This window comes from Odocoileus virginianus, unplaced genomic scaffold (assembly GCF_023699985.2).
Source record: "Odocoileus virginianus isolate 20LAN1187 ecotype Illinois unplaced genomic scaffold, Ovbor_1.2 Unplaced_Contig_30, whole genome shotgun sequence".
NCBI lineage: Eukaryota > Metazoa > Chordata > Mammalia > Artiodactyla > Cervidae > Odocoileus > Odocoileus virginianus.
In genome coordinates this window covers 409,687-425,566 of record NW_027224347.1, presented here as the reverse complement: position 1 = coordinate 425,566, position 15,880 = coordinate 409,687, and the positions used below count along the sequence as shown (strand labels likewise).

The window sequence follows — 15,880 nt, the reverse complement described above, 5'->3', positions numbered from 1 at the left end:
CCAGTCCATACTAAAGGAGATCAGTCCTGAGTGTTGATTGGAAGGACTGATGCTGAAGCTGAAACTCCGATACTTTGGCCACCTCATGTGAAAAGTTGACTCATTTGAAAAGACCCTGATGCTGGGAAAGATTGAGGGCAGGAGGAGAAGGGGACGACAGGATGAGATGGTTGGATGGCATCACTGACTCAATGGACATGAGTTTGAGTAAACTCCAGGAGTTGGTGATGGACAGGGAGGCCTGGCGTGCTGCGATTCATGGGGTTGCAAAGAGTCAGACATGACTGAGTGACTGAATTGAACTGAACTGAACATGTTGTTGTGGGTCTTTGTAGTTTATTTCTCTTTATTGCTGACTAGTATCCCATTGCATGCCAATCTTTAACAACTTAGTTAAGAAAAACTCTCAGATTGTTTTTGCTCCATTGTAATCATGCTGACATACATTGTTGCATATAGGATATGTCTTCTTTTGTTTTTAGTGTTTATTTATATGTTCTATAAATATATTTCATAAAAATAGTGTAGGCGTATATAATGGGTTGGAAGCAGGAGAGAAATATACTAAAAATAAAATAGCAAGTATAAAGTATGATGAATTCAGTGAGTTAGAATAATAGGGAACTCTGTATAAATTTTTGATATAAATTTCAACTTTATTTCTGTCCTGAAGACTTTTCTGACATGCCCTTTATTATGTTAGAGTTTCTCACAGTATATGTGCTCTAATTACCTAATAGCATTGTGTTCCTGCTAGTCTACATACTTCATAAGAACCATACCATAAGAGACCCTTTTTATTCTACATCTGTCTATCTCAAGTATGTACTTAATATAGTTAATAAGATATGCCCTTTGTGAATTAATGAATGAATGAAAACTCTATTTTATCAAGATTGATTTCATGCTGACTAACTTCTCTGTCTCATTTAATTTTAGTAAGTCTCATTTGAGATTTACAGAATCACTCATTTTTGCTGAGAAGAGCCAGTGGGAAAGGATGGTATTTACATATAAATCTAAACATTACTTGCTGTATAAAAAGTTTATGCTATAACTTAATCTCCCTAGATATACATTAGGATAGGTATCTCCATTTTTGCCCAGTGTCTCTGGCTACAATATAATGAGACATGGTTGGAAAAATGTTTCAAGAAGGATAAAAAGTCAAGGATTATTAGAAATGGTGCACACATGCTAAGTCGCTTCAGTTGTGTCTGACTCTTAGGGACCCTATGGACTGTAGCCCACCGGCCTCCACCATCCATGGAATTGTCCAGGCAAGAAGTGGGTTGCCATGCCCTCCTCCAGGGGATCTTCCTGACCCAGGGATTGAACCCATGTCTCTTAAGTCTCCTGCATTGGCAGGTGGGTTCTTTACCACTAGCACCACCTGGGAAGCCCATTAGATATGGTAAGAATTATTAATTTACTGGCTACTATGGAGAGACAGATTCTTGTCAAAATGAGGCTAAAATGAGCTATAAGCACATAGTTGAGAACCAAGCAATCTATAGAATGGATAGATCGAGAACCATGTATTACAATCACATTTTCTGAAATATCAGTGCAAGCGGTTGACCAAAGAAGGCAGTATAGCATATTGTTTAAGATTAACAGCTTTAGAGTAAGATAGACATGGGTGAATACCAGTTCTGTAACTAGCTAACTTTTACAGTTATCCAAAACCTCTTTGAGTTTCAATTTCCTCAACTATGGAATAATGGAGAATAATACTTAACCTATAAGCAAGATAATAAATAAATACAACAATGTGTTTCAAGGGTTAGTGTGATTTTTGGCAAGTGTTATGAGCTCATCAAATACTAGTTTAATTATGCTTAGAAGGGTAGGTGGGCTGCAGATGTGATTCAGTTAATAAGATGGCTTCTTACAAAGGGATCCTGAGTAAGAAGAGGAACATAGGAATGACAAGGAGGACAACAAGATTTGTTAGAGTACATATTGGAGCTGAGAACATAGGGATGACTCTCTCTGCACTCTCCTGAGCCTGTTCTGACATCAGGGAGCATCCCGGGCTAAGGATCTGTAGCCTAAGGCAGGGTGAAGAGGAATGGTTGCATTTTTCTGACCCAGGCAGGCAGATTTTGAAGACACCCATTAATGTCAGCCCCCAGGGCCAGGGCTTTGCTTACAGCCCCTGATATATGGGATTTGCTTGGGCCTGGGAGCAGGGTTGGAAGCTGTGTCAGGGAGATGTGTCTGAGCTGTTGGAGAGGAACATAGTCTTATGGGCACCATAACTCTTGATCCAACCAGTTTGTTCACCAGCCCTCTGTTGCCTTGTGACTCTACTAATCTTCCTATAAATCCCCCACTTTTGGGAGCTGGCTCAGTCCCTGCTCTGTGGTGGAACTGAAGAGAAGTTGGTGCTATTTCCTGATGACTTGAGCAGGTAAGAAGAATGCCTTAGTGGGTAGGAACAGAAGGGAAGGGATTAAAAAGTGAGAAATGCTAGGAGAAAGAGGAAAAGAGAAGATCATATGAAGTGATGGAAACTATAAATAAGGTAGGATGAAGAAACAGAGGGGTGTGATGTAGCCTTGCAGAAATTGAGACAGGAAAATGAAGGACATGAGGGAATGGGAGGAAGGAAGATAAAAAGGGATAGATCTCATAACTCTCTGCCTGTGGTCAAGATCATTTAGAAATCAGTCAACAATCATTAAAGTTTTATGCTATTCCATACCCTCCTTTATGTAGCTAGCGCTAAGAGAAGAAAATCAGGCATTTCCAAACCTTTGAGAAACTCACACTTGAGGCAGAAAAAGGGAGATGGTGCTTGCATATGTAACTTACTGATATCAACTATATCTTATTATTGAGTCAAATGGAAGATCCAACCATAAAGTGGTACAGAGAAGTGGAGGCGAAGTTTCAGGTTAATATGTCTTAGATCTGTCACGACAGGGTTCCAGATGGTGGAAAGAATAGATTTCAGTGTAGAGAAACGAGTAGAAGAAGGTGGGGATTGGTCTATACTTTACTGATGCCAGTAAGCAGTGATGCTGTCCTTTGGATCACTACATTATTTAGTCGGGTGGATCTTATACAATTCATTCAATCTAGCTTTCTGTATGTGAATTGATAGATGTTACCTTCCACCTGACCAGTCAGGTGGACAACTGGTGCTATACTCTAGACTACTCTTCTGGTTAGTAGATAGTATGGAGAAAATCTTGACAAAACTAGGTACTGAACTTTGTCCTATAACTTGTTCCAGAGTGCATGGGCTTACGTGAGCTGGAGAGAAAGCCTTCTCCTTCTCCTGCCTACATATCCCTATCCCATTGGAAACAATTTTTCCAGTAGCATAATGAACTGAAATTAGTCTCCTTTCCTCCTAACCCCTCATATCATTCCATATTATCTTTTTGTCCTTTATGAGATACAGTTCAAATAAGAGAAGATAATTGATATCTGATTTTTTTGTCATCTTTTGATTACATTCCCATTCTAAAACTCCTCTCTACATCCACCAGCATGTGGAGGTATATACAATACAAATATATGTGGACACCCACGCATATTTTTCTATAAACTGAATGATTCCACAAATATTCTTTAAATAAGCCATAAGGACATTGTTCTGTGTTTTCCTTATTTCTCATCTCTATACTTCCTCTAAGTCACATACTAGTGTATAATAGAAACTGTTCTTTCATTTTCAAGGAAGAATATCACAGTGTTCAACTGTCTAACTTCTCTCATAAGCCTGATTTCTCAAATGGTCTATGGTTTAATAAAAAATGGTTTAATGGATTTTGAAGTTAGTAAATTTGGCTTTGAATTCTGAATGTTTATGTATAATTTTACCTTGTCAGTTTCATTTCCTTTCTCTAAAGTAGAAGAATAAACATCTGTATCAATTTTTCCTGGTATTATATAAAATTACATGTAAATTGGCTAGCAAATGGTGACACATATAAAAGACTTTAATTCTTTTCCTTTTCTCTTAACTTACCCTCCTTTTTCTCCCAATCAATAAGAGGATTAATTACTCTCCCTATGCTCCCCATATCTATGGAAACAATTTGCCCTCAAAGCTTCCAGTCTCAATTTGTATTTCTCTAATCTAGTCTTTATCTATATATTATCTATCTATCCACCTGTTAATACACCTAATGAAACCTAGTTTATCTGAACTTTTATCATCTTGCTTTGTCTCTGGAGAAAACATAAAGATGAACACATAAACGTTTTATGTCCAGAGAGCCAGAATTTTAGAGGAAGAAAGAAATGTGATCAACCAATAGAATATTAATGTAACAAAAAGCATATGTAAAGCACTGTTGAAAGACTGTTAGTAGATCGAGAGACTTTATTGCAGAGAGATTCCAGGGTGGTTATCACAGAAAATGAATTCACTTTTAATCTTTGCTCATCAAATTGAAAAGAAGTTGTCACTGGTCTTCCCGATTCTTTGTGTTTTATTCTCAATCAAGTATAACAATACTAAATATTGTAGCATAAAAGGCAATTAATTTTTTTCCTTTGGTGTAACATGTAATTTTATCTGTAACCATCTAGAATAGATTGAAGGATGGGAAGAAAATAACCAGCAATCCCTCATTTATCTTTGTAAAACAACTGGAAGGATCTGCTACTCACAAATCCCTTGTATCTACTCTGTCACTGGTACAGAAAGCCTAGACTAGTTGAAAAATAAGAGTAAGAATATTATGATTGGCTATATCTACACAATGGTTAGGCTAGGTATATCATTCCTTTTTGTTTTTTTTCCTTGATAACTAAATGTCCCAAGTAAAAAATTAAAATGAGCAATGACAGTAGTGCTCATTGAAGCAGTCCTAAATAGAATTGCAAAGCTTGTCTTAAATATCAATTACAGATTCTGCCTTCCTTATGACATCATCTGTGTGTGTGTGTGTGTGTGTGTGTGTGTTTGCAGCTGTTACTCTATGGGCTTTCTCAGTGAGCTACCTGATATTCCAGTTTATGACAGCACCTCATCCTGTCTGTCTCTGAGTGTCTCTCTTTAAGCTCTTAGTCCCTACTTAAATTCCATTAATGCTTTTTACAGTCATTCATCTCATTTTGCTGAGGGCCTCTCACATTTTTTTATACAAGTATTTTGTCTGGCCTTATCCACTATCTCTAGATTAGGATGCTTAAAATCATGTATTCTACAATATTATTTGAACATTTTCACAGGATTCATTAGGGCCAACTACTCATAGTGAGTTAGTTACAAGTTACATGGTAGACACCTATGGGAAGGAGTCGAAAGAAGTACTAAAGTGTGAGCTTGGAGAAAAGGAAGACAAGGTCTTGTTATTTCAGTAGACTAGGAAAAGGATACAGAGAAACAGAATTAGAGCACAATATGATGTGGAGTAGAGGAGAGAGGAATTAAGGAAGCTACTCCATTAAAGGAAAAAAAAATACAGAAGCTCTGATACCTAAAGGACATTTCTAATAGAGTCTACTAGGAGAGAATGGCTAATAATTCAGGTACAAGGGTATTTTTGGATATAAAATCCTAGCCCATCTTCCAGCAAGAACATTATGAAGTATGTTTTCACAGGTGTCCTTAAGAACTGCCCTTAAGCACTTCTCCATTATTTCTGTAAAAACTCATATAGCTTGGAGAATTTTTTTTTTGATGCACCACACAGCATGTGGGATCTTAGTTCCCCAACCAGGAATAGAACCCACTGTTCCTGCAGCAGAAGCTCATAGTCTTAACTGCTGGACCACCAGAGAAGTCCCAGCTTGGAGATTTAATACTAAGACCCAACAGTTGTAATCGCAGTTGTTGTTTTGTTGGTATGTGTGCATGTGTGTGACATAAGTCTATAAGTATTTCCTACTTCAAGTCAGGGCTGGTCTGGGCGATAGGGTGGGATGAACCTAGAGAGATAGATGGTTTTAATTGGGAGATGGTAGAGAAAGAAAAATAGGGCCAGGTCTGATAAGAAAAAATTAAGATACTGTAGAATTATGTGGTAGGTATCATAATCAAATTGGAGGTTTTGAATACAGAGACACTTGTGCAATTTGGGAAGAGTTTATAGAAGAGTTAGTGCTTGAAAAAGGATCAATATGACAAATACTATTATTGTTATCTTTTTTTTTCAGGGCGTGTCCTCAACCCATCATGATGATTTTCAATAACACCACATCCTCCCCTTCAACCTTCCTCCTCACTGCATTCCCTGGGCTGGAGCTCGCTCATGTCTGGATCTCCATCCCTGTCTGCTGTCTCTACATCATTGCTGTCTGGGGAAATAGCCTGATCCTGTTTGTCATCTCTGTTGAGCAGCGTCTCCACAAGCCCATGTACTATTTCCTCTTCATGCTGTCAGCTGCTGATTTGTGTCTGACCATCACCACCCTCCCCACTGTGCTTGGGGTTCTCTGGTTTCATGCCCGGGAGATCAGCCTTAAAGCTTGCCTCATTCAAATGTTCTTTGTACATGCTTTCTCCTTCCTGGAGTCCTCTGTGCTGGCAGTTATGGCTTTTGACCGCTTCATGGCTATCTGTAACCCACTGAAATATGCCACTGTCCTCAAAGACAGGATGATCATGGTGATCGGACTATTCATATGTGTACGGCAACTTATTTTCATCTTTCCCATGCTTCTAGCCTTGAAGAGTGTATCTTTCCAGGAAAGAAAGGAGCTTTCCCATCCATTTTGTTATCACCCAGATATAATCAGAGATACATATTCCAACCCCTGGATCAACAGCTTTTTGGGCTTGTTTCTTCAGCTCTACATGACTGGTACTGACTTACTGTTCATTCTTGTCTCCTATGTCCTGATAATTCGTGCTGTCCTGAGTATTGTGGCCCCCAAGAAACAAAAGAAAGCTCTCAATACTTGTGTGTGTCACATCTGTGCTGTCACTATTTTCTATGTGCCAATGATCAGCCTGTCCTTTACACATCGCCTCCTTAGCTCTACTCCGAGGGTGATCTGTAGCATTTTGGCCAATGTTTATTTGATCTTACCACCTGTACTGAACCCTATAATTTACAGCTTGAAGACCAGGGCGATCCGCCAGGCTATGCTCCAGCTATTTCAAACTAAAGGTTCATGGAGCCGTAATGTGAGGGGTCTTAGAGAATCGTGGGACTGAAGGGGAGAAATTTTCAGTACATAAAGTATATTTAAGTAGGAGAGGGATTTATATCCATGTCATCCTCAGGCACTGCAATTACTAAGACAATTTCAGTTAAATTATAGAAGTAGGAAGACAAGAATCCCCTAAATTTATCAAAGAGTTCAAACAAGCAAACATTAATTGTGTATTAGTCCCTCAAACATTTGGGGCTTTCCTGGTAGCTCAGTTGGCAAAGAATCTGCCTGCAATGTGGGAGACCTGGTTTGATCCCTGGGTTGGGAAGATCCCCTGGAGGAGGGCATGGCAACCCACTCCAGTATTCTTTCCTGGAGAATCCCCATGGACAGAGGAGCCTGGTGGGCTACAGTCCACGGGGTGGCAAAGAGTCAGACAGGACTGAGTGACTAAGTACAGCACAGCACAGCCCTCAAACATTTAAAACTACTATGTGGACTTTTGTGCATATTAAAAGCACAGACAGGCTAAATGCACACAGAGTGAAGTCATCTTAGTCCATCCAGTTAAACAATTTAATTATCTGCTTAAAAATGATAATTCTTAGGACCAAAACAAATGACAATAATTTTATTTTTCATTCAGCTGAACAAAACCATTTATTTCTGTGGTCAAATTTCCCAGTGGGAATTGAAGATTTTTTGGTAAAGCTGGTAAACAGAAGAGTCACATGTGTGTGCAAATGTTCACACATAGAAATTTGTAATTTCATTTGTTACACCTCCAATGAGTGAAATTTATAAAATCACACATCACCTTCTATTATTTTTCCCATGGCCTTGACAGTCTAATACAGTTCTGATTCTGATTCTATGCCCCTCTTCAGTGTCTCCACTGTGCCTCAGGACTGAAATTTTTCTCTATTCGCCCTGGTTTGTTGAGTTGTTAATTTTCCCCCTAGCTATTAGGCTCCTTGACCTTTTTGTGTACTTGTTACCATAGGATTGCACAGTGGTTTTGATGCTTTTTAATATGACAATTGTGAATTACCTCTATTAACAATATTTATTTTCTGAAAAAGTAGCCTCAGTACAGGGTTAACAGGATATTGGGAGAATTCTCCTAACTTTTGTTTCACACAAAGGGTGATGAAATTTTAATTCTACTCAGAAATTTATGTGTAAGCTCAATGGACCAAACAGATATTCTGATCTAAGCCACTTATCTCCTCCCTCTAAGCCAGCTTCCTATTTCTAGCAGACAGGGAGTTGTTGTTTAATCTCTAAGTCATGTCTGACTCTTTGTGACTCCATGGACTGCAGCATGCCAGGCTCCTCTGTCCTCCACTATCTCTCAGAGTTTGCTCAAATTCATGTCCATTGAGTCAGTAATGCTATCTAACCATCTCATCCTCTGCCATCCCCTTCTCCTTTTGCCTTCATTTCCCCCCAGCATCAGGGTCTTTTTCAATGAGTCAGTTCTTCACACCAGGTGGCCAAAGTATTGTAACTTCATGGATCGCAGCATTGTTGTGGTGATGGGGGCTTGCATAACTCAATGAAGCTATGAGCTATGCTGTGCAGGCCACCAAGATGGACAGGTCATAGTGAAGAGTTCTGACAAAACGTGGTCCACTGAGAAGGAAATAGCAACCCACTCTGGTATTCTTGCCTGGAAAACCAGACAGTGAACCCCACTCCCAAATTCTGGTATGTTTGCTTCAGCTTTCTGTTCAGCTCAAGTGCTAACAACCCTGTGACTCTGCTTTATGAAATACATGTATTTCATGTAATACATGAAATATCTATACCTTATCACAGAAAAAAAGGGTTAAGAATGGAAGATATTTTTATTAGTCAGGCAGCCTATTAGTAAGCAAAAAAAAAAAAAAAAAATCTTAAGGAAAGAGACTTAAGTAAGAGAATTTTGTGAATTTAGGTAAGAATTGTAGGAATGGGGTGAGGCAGAAAAACTGTCACAGAACTGGGCATGTTCTAGATGAGGTTACACAGTACTCTTTGAGGACTCCAGGGAATGACATAAAATACCAAACAATGTTTTTCAATATTTATGTTTTTGAGTCCAGACATTACTACGCCTAGAGAGGAAAGAGGGCTTGTATAGCAGCTATGAAAGGCTGGCCGAAATGAAGAATTATGAAACAAGAAAGAAAAATATTTTTTTTAAAGAGCATCACACTACAGCAGAGAATATCACTCTGAAACCATCCAGTGTCAGAGTAGACAGCCCACACCACACCCTAAACTAACCATCCAAACATTTCTTTACCAGTTCTTACCAATATCAATGGCTTTTTAATTGCTTCTTTGGAAGAGCTTTCTAAATTGTTTTTTCCTTTTCTTTCTTTTTTTTTTTTTTGGTAGATACACAACACTTCACAATTCATATATTTTAAAACATCTGGAAAAATACATATATATATATATATATATATATATATATATTTAATTTTCATAAGTCTGATACCCAAATTCATTAGCAGCAAACAACAAAGCTAACATGAACTGTTGTGAATATACTTATGGACATTATTTATTTCAATTGTGTGAATATTAACACATTTCACTTCAGTAATATAACTGTGTTAGAATACAGGATAATGCCCCAAGTGTTACAGGGCCTTTCTAAAGTATAAAAAATTCTGAGTTCCGAATGTTTTAAGTGAGCAGTTATAGAAATGTGCAATCATTCTTCCAGTTTTATGATTGTCAGTATATAAAGCAGCCTGCTATATGTGTTAGTCTTTCATTCCTCCGAAAGTACTTTTCATAGTCAACTCAAAATTCAATTGCTCAATACCAAAATTGCCTTCTCAATGTTGAAACACTTTCATCAGTGTACTTTATAGTAGTTGTTATTAGTAGATGACTTCGCATTTTGATGTTATTTCAAGCAATGCATTTAATATATTTGGTTTTTTTCTAAAAAAAATATAAATGTCATATATATGTATATTTATATATAATTAAAATTTTGTGAATATATTGGGAAATACAGAAAAGTATTTAAAAGATAACAAAAATCATTCACAATTCTACCATTGAGAAATATTATATGATCTATGACCTAAACTCTTTTCAATAAGCCAACATAGTACACACACAACATATATTTATGAACCAGGGTAGTAGGGTTTATTTCAACATATATTTCTACTTGTAGATTTGCCTGATGTTACTCACTATTCTCCATTAAATCATATTTTATATTAGATTAACTTTCTTTAGGAAGCTTTCCTCTGATTCTTCACTAAAATAGGCAAACTGCCATTCTTTTTATTTGTGCTTTCTTACATTCATGCTTAAGCTTACCATACTTTACTCAGTGAATTTAATTATCTGTTTGTTCTCCCTACCACCAGACTATAAGCTTGAGAGTAGGCCTATGTTTTATTTTCATTTAATCCTAAATGCCGGGAGCCATTAGGGGAGGTCCCGCCCGTGACGAGGTCATGAAGAAAATACCTGACAGGCAAGGCCATCCGGAATCCCATCCATGACGAGGTCATGTGACAGGCAAGGCCGTCCAGGATAAGGGACCCTCCAGGTTGGCCTCGGCCTCTACCTCACCCTGTATCCTCCCCCCTTTTCTGCTGTTGTTCTTGTTCACCCTGCTGCGGATTCTTGTGTTGCCTGCCGAGAGCTCTCCTGCTCCTCTTTCATAAAGAGGAGTAAAGAGGAATAAAGACCAACTTAAAACCCTAATTAATAAATCTCCTGGACGCTGGTACCCTATGAAGGGGCCAGGGATGAAGGAAATGCTTCAATTCAAACCCTTTTGCTGGCATTCTGGCTTGTTTGATAAATGTGTGCTCTCATTGCAAAAAATGCTCATGATTGTTCTAAACATCCTAAGCACAGTACACTAACAAAAGAAACTATTAAGCATAGGTCCCTCCGCGGGGTGAGAAAAGCTCCACAAATATAATAGCCACAAATGTGCCTAATAGAAAATACTTTAGATAGAGATTAGCTGGCGACTTCTTGCAGGTAGTTAAACTTTTAGACTAAGAGCCTGTTTTGTGCCATATCTGCTGTTTTTGCAGTCCTTCGCATTTCTGTTCTGTAAAAATGTAATCCTATCTAGTTCCCATAGAGATGATGCCTATTAGAAAGAAAATAGATTAATTACAAGAAAAACAGGGTCGGCTACTGAAGTTGCTTAAGTCACACCAGGTGCAAGCCATAAAATGTTAGCAGGCCTGAAGGCCAAATGATAAGAAAGACTCTTGTGAACGAAAAGTATGTGGGTGACATCCTGTTTCTGTTGAAGGTCAAGTTGCTGTAATGTTTTGAGATGACCTGTGTGTAAAAGATGTTGTTAAGGGTATAAAGGGGCCGTGCAAAAATAAACTCAGACTCAGCCCCGAGCTTTGTCTCACTGTCTCTCTCTCATTCACCGACACTGTTCATCCTGAGGGCTCCCCTGGATCCTGCTGGGGCTGGACCCTGACACCTAAACATCTAATTTAGTGTTTAGCAAATACCACTTAGTTCTGACTGCTGTGTTGCATGGGTGAATAATATTTAATATTATTTGTATATCATGGTTTATATTATACTTCCTATTATTTAACATTTAGTATTTTATGGTATTTTTATCATAGAAAATAACTCTCAAAATATATTCTTATAAATACATATTTGACCACACATAGAATGTGAATTGTTAAATTGAGTGGGTTAGTTTGTAGGCTCTGGAAACACACTGCCTGGGGTAGATTCAAGTTTCTAACACCATAGTTCTGTGTCCTTGGAAAAGCTAACTGCTCAAAGCTTTAAATTATTAATCCCCATAACAGAGGGGAACTCATAAAATCTACCATCCTATGCTCTTGCAAAAATTAATGGAGTTAATGCAGGTAAATATTTAGCCCAAAGTCTGGTACTTGGTAAATGGTGAACGTTGCATATATCATATTATTATCTTCTAAACTGTAATGATTTAAAAGCCATTCAACTATCTAATTGCTTTTCACTTTTCCTTTCAGCTTTTACATTTTTCTTATTTCTTTAGAAAATTGTTCCCATCCAGAGGTTAATTTATTTACTTATATTAAAGTAGATTTAAAAGTTAGCTTTGAACATACTTCTTCATTTATCTTATTTTTGTGTCTGATTAAAGATCACAAACACATGTGCAGTTTAAATATGTGCTAATTTTTTCTACCATAATTATTTGAATAGTCAACCTGTTTCAATATTGCTCTGATATTCCTTAATTATATGTTGTTTTCATATCATGTATGGTATATTGAAGTGTGTTTTTTATATTTCCTTGTTTTTCCCATTGATTCATTGACCAAACTACACAGAATCTATAGCTGAGTAATAGCTGTTCTTATTATAAAGAGCCTTGTTATAATTTTTATTTATTATTATCATACTCTTCAATTTAATCTTATAAATCCATTTTTGGAATTATTGGGTAAATTTCTAAATATGCTACTGGGAGCTTTATTGAAAATGCATTAAACCTGTATGGTCATTGAGGAAAAGGGACAAACCGAAATCTATTTACTCTTCTGATCAAGAAACATTTATTGACATCTTATGACTTGAGTTATTGTAAATATTTGAAAATCTGAGTTGACGGTAAACACTAAAAAGAGAATAAGTATTCTTTCTCATGTTTTTCATGACAATGTATTTGCTCTTTCTTGTTAAACAGAACATTGATTGTTTTTTAGGGCAGCTTCTTTAACCTAAAATGTATAGTTATTCCTTAATGATTTTGGCAATAAGTTTTCTATCATTCCAGATATTCTGTATGCCTGAAGTTTATCATCATATTCTGAATTGTTAAAAGATTTTACTGCTGTTGTTCAGCGATAAAATGTGTTGAGATGAGAATTGAGAAATGTGTCAGACTACTATTCAAATATCATTTCCATACACCATACAAGTGCTGGAGATATGCCAATCAGTGTGATGTATGCAGTTATTTTAAACAAATGAATTACAAGAAAGAGAGGCAGACATGCAAACTAATAAACATAACATAATTGGAAACTGTTAGGGTCCTCAGAGAATTTAGTAGTACAAACTGGGAGGATGTACAAAAGGTTGTCCCTCATTTTCCTAAAGAAGCGATAGACATCGAGACAATATCAGTTGTTGAACAACAAGAACTCAGTGAAATTCACCTGGAGACATCAAATCTATAGTAATATTTAGAGAATAACTTCTTCAAAATGCTTTTGGGGAACATCAATAATATTAATTATTTGTGATTTTGACTCAGGAAGTAAAACATTGAGATTTATTAACAGTAATTTTCTCTGACTGAACTGTACAAATTAAGTGTTGGTTAGCTTATTCTAAATTTTATTCTTTCTATCTTTGTCCCCAACTAAATACTCATGAGTAAAACATGAACAAAAGCCAAATGATATAATTTATAGGAAATAATTTGAGGTAACCAATCATTCTTAGTTGGCTATTTACCTTTTTAAAAGTGGAACTATATATGCATGAATATTATTTTATATTCCTCAACATATGTCTAATATGTCATTTTTCCTGTTAGCTCAAAATTATTTCTAGCATTCTTAGTATAATTGAACATGCCAAATACCAAATACTAAGATACCAAGGATCTAAAATCATTAAAATAATTATTTTAGAACATATATTTTAAGGCATTTAAGAATATCAGTGCTTTAAAAATTACTGTGCTACTATTAATAGCTTTCCTATTTCTTACTAATAGCAGAACTGCCCCTCTGTTTTCTTTTAGTAAATATGGCTTTTTGAAACCCTGTTGTAAGTTAGAGTAAAAGAAAAGCAAACCTGCTCTGTCTTAAAGAATATTATGAGTTTATTATCAGCTCTAGGTTGCATGCATGCTCAAGTGTGTCTGACTCTCTGTGACCCCATAGATTATAGCCCGCCACGCTCCTCTGTCAATGGGATTTTCCAGGCAAGAATACTGGGATGAGGTTGCCATTTCCTGCTCCAGGGGATCTTCCTGATCCAGGAATCAAACCCACGTCTCCTCTGTGTCTCCTGAATTGGCAGGCAGATTCTTTACCACTGAGCCACTTAGTCTCTATTTGATGGTTAAGAACAAAGACAACATCACTAATTATCAGAGAAATGTAAATCAAAGCTAAACTACAATGAGGTATCACCTCACACTGGTCAAAATGGCCATCATCAAAAAATCTACAGATAATAAAAGGGTGTAGAGAGAACGGAATCCTCTTACACTGTTAGTGGGAATGTAAATTGATGCAGTCACTATGGAGACAGAATGGAAGTTCCTTAAAAAACGAAAATATAGTTATCATGCTTGCATGCCTGCTATGTTGCTTCAGTCATGTCTGACTCTGTCAGACCCTATGTAATGTAGCCCACCAGTCTCCTATGTCCATGGGATTCTCCAGGCAAGAATACTGGAGTGGATTGCCATGCCCTCCTCCAGGGGTTCTTCACGACCCAGGAATTGATAGTTACCATATGTTCCAGCCATCCCACTCCTTGGCATATATCCCAGAAAACACCAACTCAAAGAGATACATGCACTCCCAATGTTCATAACAACACTATTTACAATAGCCAAGACACGGAAGCAACCTAAATGTCCATAGACAGATGAATGGATAAAGAAGATGTGGTATATATATACAGTGAGATATTACTCAGCCATAAAAAGAGTGAAATAATGCCATTTGCAGCAACATGGATGGACCTGGAGATTATCATACTAAGTGAAGTAAGTCAGATAGAGAAAGACAAATATCATATGATATCACTTATATGTGGAATCTAAAAAAAGATACAAATGAACTTATTTACAAAACAAAAACAGACTCACAGACTTAGAAAACAAAGTTAGGTTATCAAAGGGGAAATGTAGTGAGGACAAATAAATTAGAAATTTGAGATTAAAATACACACTACTATATATAAGAGACATAATCAATAAGGACCTACTAAAGAGCATGAAGAACACTGCTCAATATTGTGTATTAAGCTAAATGGGAAAAGTGTCTGAAAAAAGAATATGTAACTGAATCACTTTGCTGTATACCTGAAACTAACACCACATTGTAAATCAACTATGAAAAGTGAAAGTCACACAGTCGTGTCTGACACTTTACGACCCCATGGACTATAGTCCTTGGAATTCTTCAGGCCAGAATAGTGGAGTGGGTAGCCTTTCCCTTCTCCAAGGGATCTTCCCAACCCAGGGATCAAACCCAGGTCCCCTGCATTGCAGGCAGATTTTTCACCAGCTGAGCCACAAGGGAAGCCCAAATCAACTATAACTCAATGTAAAATTTTTTAAAAAAAAGAGCAAAGGTAGAAAATATATAAGCAACTCATATTTGAAAACAGATTTTTTTCATTTAAATGGGAAATCAAGAATTTAAATTGAGTCCCCACAGCAAATACATGCTGCAGGAAATACAGGCTGCAGGAAAGAAAATCAGTAACTGGTTTGGAGTAATGTCTTTAGCCTCCAGCTCCTCTGATATTCATTCTCTAAAAGGGAAAACAATCTCTACTTCCATTTTTACATCCTTGTGTTGTAAACACTGTAACTAAAATTCCACATCCATGTATTGGTTCATGATTTTAATTATATTATAAAACTATCCGACACATACCTATCAATGCCCATGTATGTCCTAAGCTCACAGACCTCACTGCCCAGACCATATGTTGTTGTACTGATTATAATCATGACTAGGAAAGATAAGAATGACCCATCCATAATACTTTGCTGAGAAAGGTATTGTTTAATTCCCTGAACCTGGCTGACCCTGCCTCACTTTTCCCCACACCT

General features: G+C 37.0%; 1 protein-coding gene across 1 annotated transcript; it reads left to right on the top strand.

Annotated features, from left to right (window-relative positions):
* Positions 1-6,128: 6,128 nt before the first annotated feature.
* Positions 6,129-7,126, top strand: OR51T1 (olfactory receptor family 51 subfamily T member 1). The gene has a single exon (XM_020892442.2). It carries the CDS (start codon positions 6,143-6,145, stop codon positions 7,124-7,126), a length of 984 nt encoding a protein of 327 aa, XP_020748101.2. The 5' UTR covers positions 6,129-6,142.
* The last annotated feature ends 8,754 nt before the right edge of the window (positions 7,127-15,880 follow it).